The 16,504-nt window shown below is 40.9% G+C and overlaps 1 protein-coding gene across 3 annotated transcripts in view; it reads left to right on the top strand.

Moving 5' to 3' along the window:
* Window positions 1–16,504, top strand: part of LOC146608242 (plakophilin-4-like) — a 79,946-nt gene that overhangs the window by 16,546 nt on the left and 46,896 nt on the right. For all 3 annotated transcript variants that reach the window (XM_085347088.1, XM_085347087.1, XM_085347086.1), the window contains exons 2-5: window positions 11,996–12,108; window positions 13,677–13,711; window positions 14,281–14,397; window positions 16,197–16,351. In XM_085347088.1, coding sequence (XP_085203214.1) covers window positions 11,996–12,108; window positions 13,677–13,711; window positions 14,281–14,397; window positions 16,197–16,351 — 420 coding nt within the window. The remainder of the gene's footprint in view (window positions 1–11,995; window positions 12,109–13,676; window positions 13,712–14,280; window positions 14,398–16,196; window positions 16,352–16,504) is intronic.

Genomic DNA, 16,504 nt, shown 5'->3' with positions numbered 1-16,504 from the left:
GCTTTCCCTGCTTCACGTGACCTGCAGGGTTTAACCAGCTCCGTCAATCCAGTTATGTCAACGTCCACCGCCTCCCTGCTCCGATGTTTCAGATGATCCCAATGATATCCGAGCCACAGTGCTGTTTGCTGTTTGTGTTGGATATCTGCCTGGATTTGAATGCATGCTTGCTGTCATGCTTTAGAAAAGGGAGAGCTCACGATGGCTCGCTGCGGCGGCCTGCCTTGTTGACTCGGGATCACGGACGCCTGAGGTTAGCAGTCTGCAGCAAAGTCAGTGTGGCGGAAGAGGACGCTGATTTCTCTTGATGTCTCACAGAAATCACAGAGGAATATTCACGCTGGGTTACTGTTTCAGATCTCATCAGTCGGGGCTGTTCTTTGCATTTCCAGGAGTTATTTACTCTCTTATTGAACCTCAGCTGCCTGCACCTGTCTCATCTGCTTAGTGACTTGTCAGAGCCCTCGCAGAGCGACTCACACAACTTGTTGCTTTCGATCAAAGGTGCCTGTTTGGGCGCACAGAAAGACTGAAAATGTTTAAACCCATATACGGGTTGCATGTGTGGGTGGAGAGAGGGCGAGAGACATGGAAAAACAAAAGTGGATGCATAGCATTCTGGTTTATTGAGGCTACTGTGGGTGTAGCAGCTGGTATCTCTGCTTCTCCTCTGATGATTTCTCTCTGTGCCTCGAGAAAGAAACAGAAGTCTCATAATGAAAATTTACTGCCACGTCTGACATGTCTCATTACGTCACTGACCAAATGATGGCCAGACGTTTGTGAGAGCAAGAATAAGTCTTCTCTGAGCGGTCAAATGAGCCTGAAAATCTTCAAGCTGCCTTTTTTAACAAACTCTTTAAGATGGCGAGTTTCAGCAAAAATCAGCAGCGTGTCACAGCTGCACAACTAGGCCGAACATTTCACGGGTATCACAGATGCAGTCCAGATAAACTGAACTGCCGGGCTATGATTAGACATGGCGAGAAGGAGTGAAACACAGAGGTCTGCGGTTGGTGTCACTCCAGAAAAGAGAGAAAAACACTTAGTGACGCCTCCCAATAAGCCGTGGCGAATCGTCCAGTGGCCCCCAGCTGGTACGAGACATTGCCTGGCACGGCTTTGCATCGGCCTGGCAGGGCCAGGCGTGCTTCCAGACATCACGAGGTGATGGGCGCACGGCACCGATGCAGCTCTGTTTGCCCCTCGAGATGTGCCGTGACGTGGCAAGGCTGAGATAAGGAGGGCTGTGTGCTGCTGCCCTGTCTCTGTGCTGCTCCAGAGTGATGTAAGGAGATGCAGGAGCAGAGGAGGACAGTCAGCACTGATGCTCTGAATACATGCTGCATATTTTAAGAGTACTTATTAGGCTTTCTTATCTTTTGTCAAATATGTGTTGCAGTGTTGGATGTTAAGAGATAAAAATATTAGCAGTAACTATAACTCTGTTGTCAAATGTAGATCGAAATTGAATTATGTTTTTTGGGGCTTTTAATCATTTCTCTGAACTTTTCGTTTTCCACCGTGGAATGGTTTTACTGCTTACATCTTTACTGACTTTAAAAATGTTTTAAAAAGAATTGGGTGCACAAGCTTAAATGTGTTTTGGATTTTCTCTAATCCAATCCATATATACACACATCACCACTACCTGTTGAAGTCAGCACTTTAGAGGACCAGAAGTTTAATGTTAGCTTTATGCATAAAGCAGTCTATGGATCATTATCCTGTTGGAACATCCAGCTGTGTCCAAGTGTTGGACACAAATCTAGCTGTTAATAATAAGGTTGAAGAATTTGGAGGTACCACTGGCAGCAAAATAGCTCCAGAGCATGATGCTGCCACCACCATGCTTGACAGCTGGTGTTCCAGAAGTTTCCAGTTCAGACTTGAGCTCTGGTGGTTCCTGGGAACAACCGATCTATCTTCCTGTCATGTGTGGGTGACGGTTTGGGCTTTCTTCCAGACCTCGGACAGTTCTCCTTCTTAGATCTTCACTGTTCCTTGAACTTTCTCATTTTTCTGAGTCTTGGTCAATCTAATGAGTGCTGTCAAACAAATGCTTTTTGTGCTGCAAGCTGCAGTCAATCATCATTACTAAAGAGGAGTTAATTGGCCTTGTCAAGTTAAAAAGCTTCAGCATCACTTATTAAAAGATTTAAGTGTGAATATGTTTGTGTGGATTAAAGAAAATGCAACATAAATTCAAACTTGTGCACCCAATTCTTGTTTTTTAAAGATATACAATCATTCTACCTGGGATTACTTGGAAAGATTACTTCAAAGAAACCTGTAAATCTGAAGACTCTAATGACCTTCCAGGGAGGGAAAAGGGCATTTGATGATCTTTAGGACAGCGGTGATGACTCTCTATGCATTTTTCTTTCTGCACAGCTGTAAAACTGCATACAAACACACAGCATTCAATATACACTCTGTGGAGCAATATTAGAAAGATGCTATCAGTTTTTGGGTGAGGTGGTTCTCCCTGACTATCATCAGAAAGCAAAGTCTGTTAGGTCCACACTGCAGAACAGGAAAACCAAGACTCTCCATACATGCCCCACTCATGAAAAGTGTCAGAATATCTGTTTTCTTTCTCCTGCAATCAATAATCATCTCCTTGATCTTGATTGTAGGGATCATGTTGCTATTTGCTATAATGGAATTTAGATTTGCTCTTGTACTGATATAATGGTTCAGCAGAAATACATATTTTGTATGAAATATGGATACATTTATAGTGAAATATCAACTAGTTATCAAATAAAATAGATGAGCATGCTGTACATATTACACCCTATAAAACACAGACACAGCTACCATGACATCACCCATGACTGGTATAGCAGAGATGGTCATCCAGTTCTGAACTTCCAATCTTATGGAATTTCATCAACACTAAGGAAACATATTTATTGTTTTTCAATCAGCAGTGAGCCAGCTACGCATGATAGAGCCAAAATCCCAGAGCTGTCAGAGTTCACGGCTCCGATGACACTTAAAAGACTTCCCATTACAGATATCACCCTTCAACTTTCCCAGTTGAACACATGCGAGGTGTCATCTATCCAACTATGTGGCAACCTGCTTACTTTTCAATAAATGTAACTTTGAACTTTGGATAAAGAAAGGCTCAGATTTCAGATTTGATTCTGTCATAATGTTTTTAAGGGGATTTTGGACATCTATTTTTATTTCTTCATAAATCAGAAACTACTGTCAACAGCCAGAACAGTAACAGGTCCCAATTGTGTATATATTACATCCTAATTGTGTGTGTGTGTGTGTGTGTGTGTGTGTGTGTGTGTGTGTGTGTGTGTGTGTGTGTGTGTGTGTGTGTGTGTGTGTGTACACACTTACTACATCGGCAGTAAGTGAGACTTATTCCCAGTGGGTGTTGAGCTACACCTAGGCTCCCCTTTGTCACTGATTAAGAATCAGTGAATTAAGAATTTTATGTGGTTCCTTTGGCTTCATCAGGCGGTGGCCTGTAGCTCACACTGAGGTGTTCTTCAGCTGAGTGTGAAGGGGCAAGAATGAAAATCAGCACCTCCGAGTCCAAGCCCATGTTTCTCAGCTTGAAAAGGGTGGAGCGTGCACTCTGGGTCAATGACAAATTCCTGCCTCAAATAGTCAGTTGGGAGACTGACAGGTGATGTTCACGCTGTACCTGTGTTTTTTGTTCTGAAGAGAGAGCTGAGTGTAAAAACGAAGCTGTCAACTTACTTGTCAGTCTACGCCTCTGCACTCACCTCTGGTCATAAGCTCTGTGTAGTGACTGAAAAAATGAGATCGCAGACACAAGTGGAAATAAGGTTCCTCCAAGCAGTGGCTAGAGTCACCCTTAATTAAATAGGCTGAGAAGTTCAGTCATTCAGCAGGGACTCGGAGCTGAGCTGTTACTCCTCCACCTTGAAAGGAGGCAGTCAAGGTGACTTGGGCATCTGACTAGGAAGCCTCTTGGGTGCCTCCTAGACTAGGTGTTATAGTCAAGTCCTATAGGAAGAATGTCCCAGGGCAGAGACAGGACATGCTGGAGAGATTAAATCTGTCAACTGGTGTGGAAATGCCTACATGTCCTCCCAGCTGAGCTGGAGGAGGTGGCCGTGGAGAGGGAGGTCTGGGCATCTAGGTTTAGACTGCTGCCCCCTTGACCAGTAGAAGAAAACGGATGACTGGGCCTGGAAAAGAGCAAAATTAACAGAGTCGATCCATTTTAAACATGGCAAGAGTTTAAAGAGTGAGATAGATAGATAGATAGATAGATAGATAGATAGATAGATAGATAGATAGATACTGGTGGCAGTATTTTGCATTTCAGTTGACCTTTATCATATTTCCCTCTCCTGTTCCTATATACAGGAGAGAGAACTATATAGATACTGTTTAAAGGATATTATGAGTGTATGATTAAATCCTCCATTATGTGATGTAATAAGCAGCTTATGAGCCCAATATTTACTGAGCTAAGCTGTCCTGCTGAAATCTTTGTTGCTGCCAGTATCATGTCAGTCCTCATGTACCATTTACAGTTTGCTGGGTGTGTGCTGGTGCCTTAAAGAGACAGGAGGTAAAAAAGACTTGCTTCAGTCACGGGCAGAACCCGGAGACGTACAGCGTGCTGTAGAGCTGGAAATGAGCACAGCAGGTCCCCTTAAGGCACCGTGTCTGAATGACACACATCTATTATATTTGAGCTTCTCTTTTGCTGTTGTCATTACCTTCCTCTTAATCTGAAACGTGTTACTTTTCTTTATAAACCTCTGTAGGTTTTTCTCGACTTTTGCAAATCACTAATTTGCATTTACTTTTGTTTGATTGTATTGCATTGTTTTACCGTTATTGTGTGAGCTTTGTAGGATATTTTTAGTTTCTCACCCGCTTTTATTTTTTATTTTTCATTCAAATTTCCTGCATGACTCACCTTGGAGCACCATCATACCAACTTGTGATAAACCTCTTGTACTGACATGACAGTTCTTTAAAAACAAATGTATTGAAATAAGCTCTGCGTGGCTGGATTTAAACCAAAAGACCATTTTTCATGTTTGCATGATTTATCATTATTATTAACATTTTGTAATAGTTTGTAGCAGCAAGCTCTGAGCTGCATTAGCCCCACAAGCCTACAAACATCTACTCAATTAGCTTGGAAGGGAATACAGCAGAAAAACCAACACTTATTACTGCTGCAGAATTAGCCATGTAACCTATTTCCTTGTGGGAATTACTGAATTATTATGTTCCCCAAGCGAAACAGTCCCCTGTCTAAAATCGCCTGGAATGCTTTTTAAGTTGTCTGAATTAATGCCTTTTAACAGATTTCATTTCTGTGAGTTTACTTAGATTACAGAAGCAAGCATGCTAACTCTGAAATCCAGCCAGCTTTGTTTCTGCAGTCAGCTGTGATAAACACACAGACTTTTTCAGTCCACAGCAGACGAGACCGAAGAAAAGAACCAGCATGAGGAGACCATTAGCTAAATCACTGTACACCATCTGACTAAAGAGACTGTTAAGGCTCCGTGCATCACATGGTCATCGCTGACCCAAATACAAAAAAGCTTTTATTAAGAGATGTAAACAGATGGAGAGCTGCCAGTGTGGATTTAAGGGTCTTTTGTTTTTGTTTTTTTGTTGTTTTTTTATGAGGGATTATGATTTGAAGGACTTTCACCATACTGTACTGGTAGGATGGGTAGATACAGTAATGTCCAAAACTCTTGAGCCATCCCTCATTTCTCCTAAGTTGCTAGAAAAATGTGAAATGGGTGCAGTGATTTATTGAACGATGTGGATTCAGAGTTTCTAACCAGGTTGAAAGTCAGTATTTGGTACGACCACCTTTATTAAAGCCTTGATTTCCACCATGTAATCAAATGAGTGTTTTCTATCCACTGTTTGCTCTTCCTGTCATATGGAGGACAGCTAATGAGTGCTCCAGCAATGGTCGGTGGAGTCATTTGTTAGATTTTGGATCAACAATTGTTTTGGAGTCAAGTGGTAAAACACATTTGTTGTTTCCACCTTTAGCAAGAATAGTTTTCTTGCATATGTTGTAAAGCAGTGTGTTTTGTTGGAGACTATTTACGTTGTAGATTCTCACTGAAGGCATCAAAACTATGAATGAACACATATGGAAATACGTAGTAAACAAAGTTTCGATGCCTTCAGTGAGAATCTACAACGTAAATAGTCATGAAAATAAAGAAAAACCAATAAATGAGAAGGTGTGTCCATACTTTTGACTGGTAGTGTATATATATGCTTTTAGAAATGAAAAATATACCTCAAACTTGCACTATGAAAAATGTCGGAACTGTTTTCTGTTTTCTGTTTTATTTTATTTTAATTTTAGTCTACTCTATAGCACATTTAAACAAAGTGACCCAAAGTGCTTTAGGGACAAGCACATTTTCCTTCCAGGTCTCCAAAAAAATCCAGTTTCTAAATAAACGAAAGCTGAAAGGAAATTAAAGATGATGATTAAATCATGACACACTGTTCTATTGGTACAGACAATACTGACCCTGTATTTACTTGGTATCGGATTGATGCCAACTTTGTACTATTGCACAGCACAAGTCATCAGACACACCCCCTCAAACATGTCTGGGCTTGTGTCATTGCTGTGGATGGAATTTAAATGCAAGGCTCTGTCTATATCATCAATTTCCTACTATTTCATATTATGCTCTTATTGTATGACATGATCTGTGGTCTAATATGTGATATCAACAAATATTAGACCACATAGGTCTGTCGTAGTTCAGTATCACCCAAGGTCTATATGAACTATCATCTGTCATCCATTATTCTTTGTTGATCCACTTAGGCTACGTTCACACTGCAGGCGAAAGCGCATCAAATCCAATTTTTTTGACCCTATGCGACCCATATCCGATCATGGTGTGACAGTGTGAACAGCACAAATCCGATATTTTCAAATCCGACCTGGGTCACTTTCGTATGTGGTACTGAATCCGATACATATCTGATGTTTTAGAAAGCGACTGCTGTTTGAACGGTCATGTCGCATTAAATCCGTCTTTTACGTCACTGACACAAGACAGACGCCAATTATCAGTGCCGGAGAAGACATCGTGAACGCTTCCTGGCCATCCAGTGAAACTGCTGGGAAGACAACGTTGGAGAAACGTGAACATTTTATTTGTACTGTATAATCTGCAGATTCTGTCAGAAATCTGCAGCTATCCTTTGAAGCACCGCTCCTCTAAAACAGCAATAAGGATAATTATTAGGTTATCTACAGTATTATGTAAATAACAAAATAACTTAAAGCAAAAATTGGGAAACGTCAAGTCTGAAGTCTTTATATTAAGGGCCATCAGTCAAACAATACTGTTTGCTCTGGGTCTATACAGAGCGCGTTGTGTGTGACGTCTTGTTTTGCGCATGCGGGCCGCTTTGAGCGTTCACACTAGAGCGCGTTTGCTGTCGCATTTTATTTGTAGTGTGAATAAGCAGACAAAAAAATCGGATTTGATCAAAAAATCGGAATTGAGCATTAAGACCTGCAGTGTGAACGTAGCCTTAGAAAACAAACATGCCACTGTAACGAAACTTCTTAAAAATTCAATAAAATTTGATTTATCCAGAAGATAATGAGTACTTTTACTTTACTTACAGGCATGCTGAGGTCCTTTACCTGAGTAAAGCATTTGAATGAGATACAGTGAGGTTTTTTTTACCCAAACCACAGGTGTCATAATGAGCTGCAGCTATCAGCTCTTTTGGTGCCTCTGAAAATTTATTGGATTAATGAAGTCCTGAATCACAGGGGCAGCACGGTGGCACGGTGGTTAGCACTGTTGCTGCAATTGAGTTCAATTCCAACATCAGGCCGGGGTCTTTCTGTGTGGAGTTTGCATGTTCTCCCCGTGTTTGTGTGGGTTCTCTCCGGGTACTCCGGCTTCCTCCCACTGTCCAAAGACATCAGAATCAGAATCAGAATACTTTATTAATCCCGAAGGAAATTAGGGTTACAGCAGGCAGCACGCTAATTGCGCATGTGCACTTACAAAGGAACCTTCTGACCAACTTAACACAAACATCACATTGGGGAGACACGTCAGAAAGGTAGGCTGATAGGAAAAAAAACAACGAAAATACATAACATGAGGTAAGAGGAGGAGGAGAGAGGTAAGACATGCAGCTTGTGGGGATAGGTTAATTGGATAATCCAAAGTTGCCACTAGGAGTGAATGTGAGTGCGAATGGTTGTCTGTCTCTGTGTGTTAGCCCTGCGACAGACTGACGACCTGTCCAGGGTGTACCCCACCTTTCGCCCTATGACAGCTGGGATAGGTTCCAGCGCCCCCCACGACCAGAGACTGTAATCCGATTACTTTTTTCAAGTAACGAGTAAAGTAAGGGATTACTATTGCAAAAACGGTAATTAGATTACCGTTACTTTCCCGTAGGAACGCTGCGTTACTGCATTACTAAAACCGTGATTTTTTTGCGAGAATGTCTCATGACAGTGACGTAAGCAAGTGCGATGTTCATGACAAGAGCTGTGTGCAGATCAACAATGGATCGCCTGCGGGAGAGAGTATGAGCGTGCAGCGTTTAAAGTGTGGAAGTACTGACCTTACTTTAAGTTTGATTCCAAAAGTGACAAAAACATTAGCGTCCATTAGCATTGTGCGTGGGAAGAAAACTTCTTTTTACAGCAAAAAACCCCTAAACTTCCAAGCAAACACCGAGTAGCTACGACGTGATGGGAAATTCACAGAGAAACTCGCGGATTCTTTCACTGACCGCTGCGTAACACATGCACCAGGGTAAACCTGCGCCTACCCAACTCCTGCTTTACAGGTGAAAATAGAGCAACAGGACCGCTGAGTCTTTGACTTTATTTATTTTCTGCTGTGTTTTACTTGCATCTATTTGAAAGAGTGAGTGTAAACACAAAAATATATATATATTTTATGTGCTGGAATGTGCAGAAAATAGGTTTAAATAGGTTTAAAACAAATTTCTTCCAGTCAGAGAATGTTGCATATAATTAAATGTTTGCTTGATGCATAAAGTTAAAAGATTAAAACTAATAAAACAAGTTTTAAAAAGGGACTTTTCCATTTGATTACATTTTGTATGATGGATTGTGCAGAAAAAGTAGAATTGGGCTGAAAGATCTATCGCTTTATCACCTATTCAGGTTGTAAATCGTGTTTTTAAAAAGTAACTAAGTAACTAAGTAATTAATTACTTTTGAAAATAAGTAATCAGTAAAGTAACGGGATTACTTTTGGGGGAAGTAATCAGTAATTAGTTAAAGTAACTTGACCAACACTGCCCACGACCCTGAAAAAGGATAAGCGGAAGCGAATGGATGGATGAATCACAGTGACGTTTCCCTGTGAAGGTGTATTTTTCCAGCAGGCCAGTTTTATATTTAGACATTATTTGCAGACAGCTAATTCTCCAGTGGACCTCCGTGATGACACCAGCTGTGGTTCCTGGATGATTTATGGAGCAACTGGGAAGCTTCTGTATTATTTTACAGAATACAAATAAGCTAGTGCCAACAATACCTGCTATTCAGTCAAAGTCCATAAACATCTGCTCCAATTTCATAAACTTGAGCAAGGTATTGGAACCCAACCATCTATTGGGGATGGCAGTGAACAGGGTATATTTAAATGCTTTGGTGTTTCAGTAGTCAAAATTCTCCAAAACACGATCTGCTGACAAAATCTTGTGGACATTTTGAACTCAACATCAGTTTTCTGTGTTTAATTTCATTTTGCAATCATGCAAATCCCTAATTTTAGTTAAAAGAGTTATTTTACTGCTCCATAGTCACAAACTGGATGGGTTTTTAGGGGAAACTAGAGGACATGTGGCCGCATGTGAGCCCCATTAACCTACAATACACATGATTATTCATCCCCTGTTTAGCAGGTGGTGCAGCCTGAGGAGCGAGGCTGGAAAATCCAGTTTTCATATTTTAATGATGTTTAACTATCTAGACTGTTTTGATGAGATTTGCCTAGTTTGGTAGATATTAGCTGTAGAAATGTCTGTCTTCTGTGAAATATAATTGAATTAAATGACACTCATTTTGTGAAGCTCAAACCGGTAAAAGAAAAAGTTGCTTTCTGTGCTTCCTTCTAAGGTATTTTATACACATTACACTTTACTAAATACTTTAAATTGTTGTAGTTTTGTAACAGTGACTGTCATCTGTACTTTTGTTGTACATCATAATGAATATTAAAGGTGCAAAACACCGAAATTCGTTATGCAACAGCATGTTTAACCATTAGGTTTACAGTGCAGATTTCTTCTTTTTCTTCTTCTCGCTCCTTTTAGGAGTCTGCACAGCAAATCATCTGCCTCCATCTCCCCCTGTCCCTACCATCCTCCTCTGTCACACCAACCCTCTGCATGTCTTCTTCACATCCATCACTCTCCTCTTTTCCTCCTGCCTGGCAGCTCTGTCTTCAACATCCTTTATCCAATATATCCACTTTCCCCTCCTCTGCACACGTGCAAAGTATCTCAGCCTTGTCCCTCTAACTTTGTCTCCAGACTGCTCGACCTCAGCTCGACCTCTGATTAAGTCATTTCTAATCCTGTCAGTTCTGGTCACTTCCACTGTCTACAAACCATAAAACATACCAGCTCTCACTAGCATCTTGTAAACTTTCCCTTTCACTTTTGTTTCTTTACATCTGTCACAAATCACCCCTGTTCTTGATAATCCCAGTGTTTGATTTGGCAAAGATTTTAGGAGCACATTAGGACACTAGGAGTAGACTGGCTCGGGACCCCCACCTCCAGCAACCACGCTCCAACCTGTTGGGAAATACACAGTTTTCCTTTGCAAACAGTGTTTGCCACAATCAAAAAGATAGTTTCTGCCCAGAATGTTGACTTTAAATCACTTAATTAACTTTCCATGAAACGGTATAAAATGTTAAATGTAATGAAATCTGGTCAAATGAAATCCACCTGATGGGTTTGCATCCAGTTTATGCCAAGCATAAGTATTTGAATGAATTAACCTTTAAATTTTTACATATTTCAGTTGCAGTTTACTCAAAATTATTGCTTTACGTTTACTGGGAGTGAAAATCTATTTTATTTTTGTGGAGGCGGGGAGTTGACAATTTGTCTCCAGGCCTCCGCGACTTTGGCATAAAATACGACACGAATGTTTGCTCAGACTTGGGTGAACTGATTTAAATTTGGCAATCAAACACTCTCAATTGCGCGCACCTGTGAAATTCTTTCAAAATCCTTTACAATATTATGTATATTATGTCAGTGAGGACTTTGCAAAATGCTTGCAGGCTAATTTTTAAAGTTTAAATGCCACAAAGTTTGTTTCCAGCTACTAAATTGTGAATAATTTCTGGTTTTCTTCATCTTCTTCGAAAGTAAACTGCATTTACAGCTCAATAGATTTCACACACTATTCTGTTTATCACAACAATAAGTGGAATGAACAATAAGAAAGGTCAGCCACCACCTTGAGCAATTCACTCTAAGGGCTTAAACCCCCCAGATTTACAGATATAGTGCTGTGTCACTGTATCTATTAGTAATGTGGAATTAAAGGCTGTGCCCAGAATACTCATGATAAAAGAAAAAGGAAACATCTGGTTTCACCCTCTGTGGTGAATGTTTACCATGAAGTCTACATTTTATCATTCTGTGCTTAAACCTCTGTGCTTTGTACCAAAAGTTTCAAAAATGTGTGTAATTACATTATCTGAACCAAATGCTGTTAAAAGGTGCCGGACACACTCTTAGTGTTTAAAATCTTGAATCCCCCCTTTAACAGCCTCTCAGCGAGCTCACAGACGGTGAGAAATCAGTCAAGCCGCGCAGGCTGAATACAAAATGGGTTTTACACTTAATTCTAACTGGCACCAAATAGGTCTTAAAGAAGAGGCTTAAATCACCGCGTCATGGTGGATGTTGGGTTATAATCACTGCTGTTAATGTCTTGCCCCAGGAGCTCCAGTTCGAGCGGCTGACTCGGGAGCTGGAGGAGGAGCGGCAGATCGTGGCTAGCCAGCTGGAGAGGTGCATGCTGGGAGCCGAGTCACCAGAAGGAGACAGCAGCAGGTAGATTTGACTAAAGTGATCACATCAAGTATTTGGAAGATTTTTGCAATTAAAAACACACAGTATCTCATGACAAAAATACACATGACCACCTCTTATCGTTTGAGTTTTCCTTTCGACATTGGCTGCTTTTTCACCCTATTCAGCCCTTACTTGTATCTGACCATTTTCATTCAAATTATTTTAGTATTTGTGTGCCAAGAAAATTATTACCAAAGACCCATTAACTGACAAACGTGGTACATCTATGTGCAGTGTATCCTTGAGTTTTTCTTTGGATGTTACTCAAGGACATGCAAGGACATATTTTTTGTTGGACCCTAGTTTCTTCAGTGTAAGCATGTATAAAAGGGTAAGAAGAAGAAGGATGTTAGCATTAATAAATACAGTGCAGTACTGTGAAAAAAGTCCTGAGCCACCCTCATTTCTCGATCTTTTGTTAGAAAAGAAACACTTCTTTTGCCCTCCACTTGTCCAGTTCCCTAAAGGACAAACTGCAGAGCACGCTGAGATATGCAAGTTTTCAGGTAATAGCTTTTTGTGAATCACCTATTTTTGCATCTATTGGTTTCTATTTTATTTCTCTCAGCTTTGTTATCTTTGGCATTCTTCATAGATTCAAATAAAGAAAACAAAACAAATGATGTGATTTTGTGCAATATACAAACAAACAAAAAAGGCTCAGGTATTAGGACTGGACTGAAAATGAGTGTAAAAGCAGCCAATGTCCAAAGAAACAGTGTGAAAGAACTTTAGTAAGTCTAGAATTATTGCTCAACTTTAATTTAGCATACTTACAAGGAACTCTGGCCCCTTGAAAGTATTTTTTTTTTTCATTTAATTTTCGTATCTGTAGCAAAACAGCCCTAATAATGCACCTATATTTGTTGTTGTTGTTATATGGATTCCAGCTGGCTGTAAATCACACCCAGCTCCAGAAAGCTCTGTCAAACCACATAATGGTGAAATCTGTCTTCATGAGGAGTGATGTTCAGCCAGCTGACAGTCACTTTGTGGTGTCACAGCCAGCATACATCACTCTGAGCACAAACAGAAACCTTGAAATCCACAAAACTGCTGAAATATTAAAGAAAACTTGACACTTTATGCATGATGTCTGTAATTTTGACCCTTAAAAGATGCTTCAAGTTGTAACATTGGTCCACAAATCATAAAACAATAAGCATTACAATATCTAGTGACCTAAACAGAGCTTTGACTTTGGTCATATTCTTAGAGGTAGTTGTATTTGTATGGGGGGTTTTCGGTGTTCATTTCAGTATAAATGATTTGTTTTCAGCTGCAGGTGTTTCCTCAGACTTCAGTCAGTCTGTGTAAAAAGTGACTTGAACTCACACAGCGTTACTTTCTTCATTGTTCTTGTGTATTGGATGCTTCTTTTTTTTTTTCACGAGATGGTTCCCTATCCAGTTTATCTTCTTATATCTTCTCTACCGTCTTCCTTCTTCTTCCTGGTCTGATCGGACATAGACAGTGACTCTAATTTGATTTACCTCTCTCTCTGCTCTCTCGCCTCCTCCATTTCCTCATCTGCTCTGCTGCCGAAGCTCATCCGAGAAGTCGTTTGCATGGAGATCCGCAGGTATGACTTCTTTTGTTTAACATTTAACATTATGTAATAAATAAAAGATACAAAATGGTAATATAAAGTGTTGGCATGAAGGCTACATGAAGGCAAAAAGCTTCAGTGATGCTCAGTGGAGTTTTATTCCATGCCTGCGGTACTTTCATTTAAATGGTAAATGCTGTAGTTTCAGATAGGATGAAGTGTATATGATTAGGCCGCTGAAAGAACTTTGTTTTTTAACATGAGAAAGCTATAATAGCCTCCAAAAGGCTGAACATTGCCAGAATGCAGCACCAGCCGGTCAAGCAAAGCAAAGCAATGTTTCTGCCAGTATATATACTGTATGTATAAAAGCTTTGAATTGGGTCCATTTACTATTCTGTCACAGATCCCTTTCCTCAGATTTCCATCCCATTCTTCACTGTCATCTTTCCCCTGAAATAAAAGAAGTGGTATAAAAAGAACTGATGCAGAGATGATGCTGTTGATTTGCCATACCTGTGTTTTTCAATGCGTGTGAATCTATGTGTGTGAAGTACGTGCATTAATGCTAGAGTCTTTGCATGTTTTTAATCGTACAACAGGCGGAGAGTCTCAGGGCGGAGCCACAGAGGGGTCTGGATGTCCTGGTCGTCACCTGGAAGCAGAGGAGGGACTCTTCCTGCCGGAGCCGGACCGAGCATCCCTACATGGCAGTGAGGGTCTGTTAAATATACTCAGCACACGGTTTAAACGATGCTTTAGGAAGGGACTAAAGTTCATGATGTTGAGTGCAGATTCTGGAAAACACCAGCATTTTTAGTTTACTCTGCAGCCATGCAGCAAAATAAGTACACCCTCTTGTAATCTTACATACTGGGACAAAGCAAAATCTTCTGGTCCTAAAATGATTTATATTAACAACATCACCCCTTGATTCAATAGCTTATCGAACCACCTTTAGCAGCAGTAACTTGAATATATCTCTCATATTCTTGTGGAGGAATTTTTGTCCAAATTCGGTCATCGCAACACCTTCGTTCTTTTCTCTTTCAATCATTCTGTTGTAGATTTCCTGATATGTTTGGGGTGATTGTGCTGTTGCACGACCCAGTTTAAGCCAAGCTTTAGCTGTTGGACAGATGGCCTCTAGAATACTTTGGTATACAAAGGAGTTCATGGTCTGCTCTGTCACTGCGGGATACACTTTCCTGTGGCTGCAAAACAACGGGATTTCATCCAGCATGCAATATCATCTGAAAAGGATCTGATGGGTACCATCTTTATTTTTGGATGTTGATGAGCCCAAACACACTGCCAATGCAGTAACACAAAATGCAACACTATCAGTCATGGATTGGCCTCCCAGAGCCTGGACCTCAACATTATTGAAGCAGTGTGGGATCATGTGGACAGAGAACAGAACAAAACATCCAAAGAAGAGCTTTGGATGTCCTTCAAGAAGCCTGGAGAAATATTCCTGAAGACTACTTGAAGAAATGACAAGAAATGAGGGGTGGCTCAAGGCTTTTTTACAGTACTAAGTTTTAAGGAATGTCTACCATACAAGCATGTAGCATCCTTCAGCTTCACAGTCAGATCCACCCCTCTCTCATCAAGTCTAAACACCAGATGCTGAGGGAGCCAAAGCTCAGCCCGAGGCTTCACAGCAGCATTTTACCAACCAGTGAATATAAGTCCACAATTCTGAACCCACACTGGACAATCTGATCACATTTAAGAGATGCCAAAGGCCCCACACTGTTTCAGATGAGTCTAAAATACCCAGAACCTGATATCCGCCTCCGCTCTGCTGTCTGAGTTTTATTTTTTATAGTCTGCCATGTTTGGCGGAAATGTTTCCCACGTATTCACTCGTGGGAGCTTTGCATTACAGCCACAGCCTGCCTAATGTCCAACAGCGGTTGGACATTAGGCATCTTCACTGGAGTGTTTGACACTTTGGTCCATCAAGCTACCTCAGAAGCTTGTGTTAAACCACAAAAAAGTTGGACGGCCAGCAAAGCGAAGCAGTGGGTGCAGCTGTGAATTCTTATATGTGCAGAACACTTGCTGGTTTTATTCATGTTTTTAAAGCACGACGCAGAAAAAGACTCGGCCTCCTTCTCCCTCCACATTTATTATCGGTACCATTAGTAAATATGTAACATCTGAGTAGCGATTTGTAATGTTTAAAACAAACTTGCCTTTGGTCTTATTTATATTGCATACAGCTGGAGTGCACTGGAAGTGTAAAAATATCACCCACGCTTCCTCCTCCTGGTGCTACAGGAGAAAGTAGGCCAGCAGATTGTTCCAGGAACGGCTTAATGCAGATGTCCGCGTGTATGTATTTATACGCATAATATCTTTTTAACAAGTTGAAAGCCGAGTGAGATACTATGCAAATCGCAGTAAACCGCAGTGACTGATGTCGGGGTGGCTGTGGTTTGATCACACCACGTCCTGCTTTAATGTGTCACAAGAAGCACTGAGGCCTCTTATTGTGCTTTCCTTCCAGGCTCAGGAGGTCACTCGGTCCAGATGACCTCGTATTCTGACAGCGGCTACCAGGACAGCAGCGTCAGTTACTACAGCAACCAGAACGTAGTGCGTTCGGAGCCCCGAGCATCAATATCCAGAAGCCCAAGAGCAGAGGGTCAAGCTTCTGGGCAGGTAGGCCTGATCTCCAAAGGGTTACATCACAAGTCACTAACCTTAGAAAGAAAAGCTCAGGGTAAGATTTTACCTCTGTGTCCACTTAGCTTTTCAGCCACATTTAGTAAGATTAAGAGCACAAAGGTGAAAACCACAAATACAAATGTGTAA

The sequence above is a fragment of the Diplotaxodon limnothrissa genome, linkage group LG23, assembly GCF_057381915.1.
Source record: "Diplotaxodon limnothrissa isolate DT_005_m linkage group LG23, D_limnothrissa_male_GT1.1, whole genome shotgun sequence".
Lineage (NCBI taxonomy): Eukaryota > Metazoa > Chordata > Actinopteri > Cichliformes > Cichlidae > Diplotaxodon > Diplotaxodon limnothrissa.
Note: the sequence above shows the minus strand (reverse complement) of the source record. Positions and strands in the feature narration are given on the sequence as shown.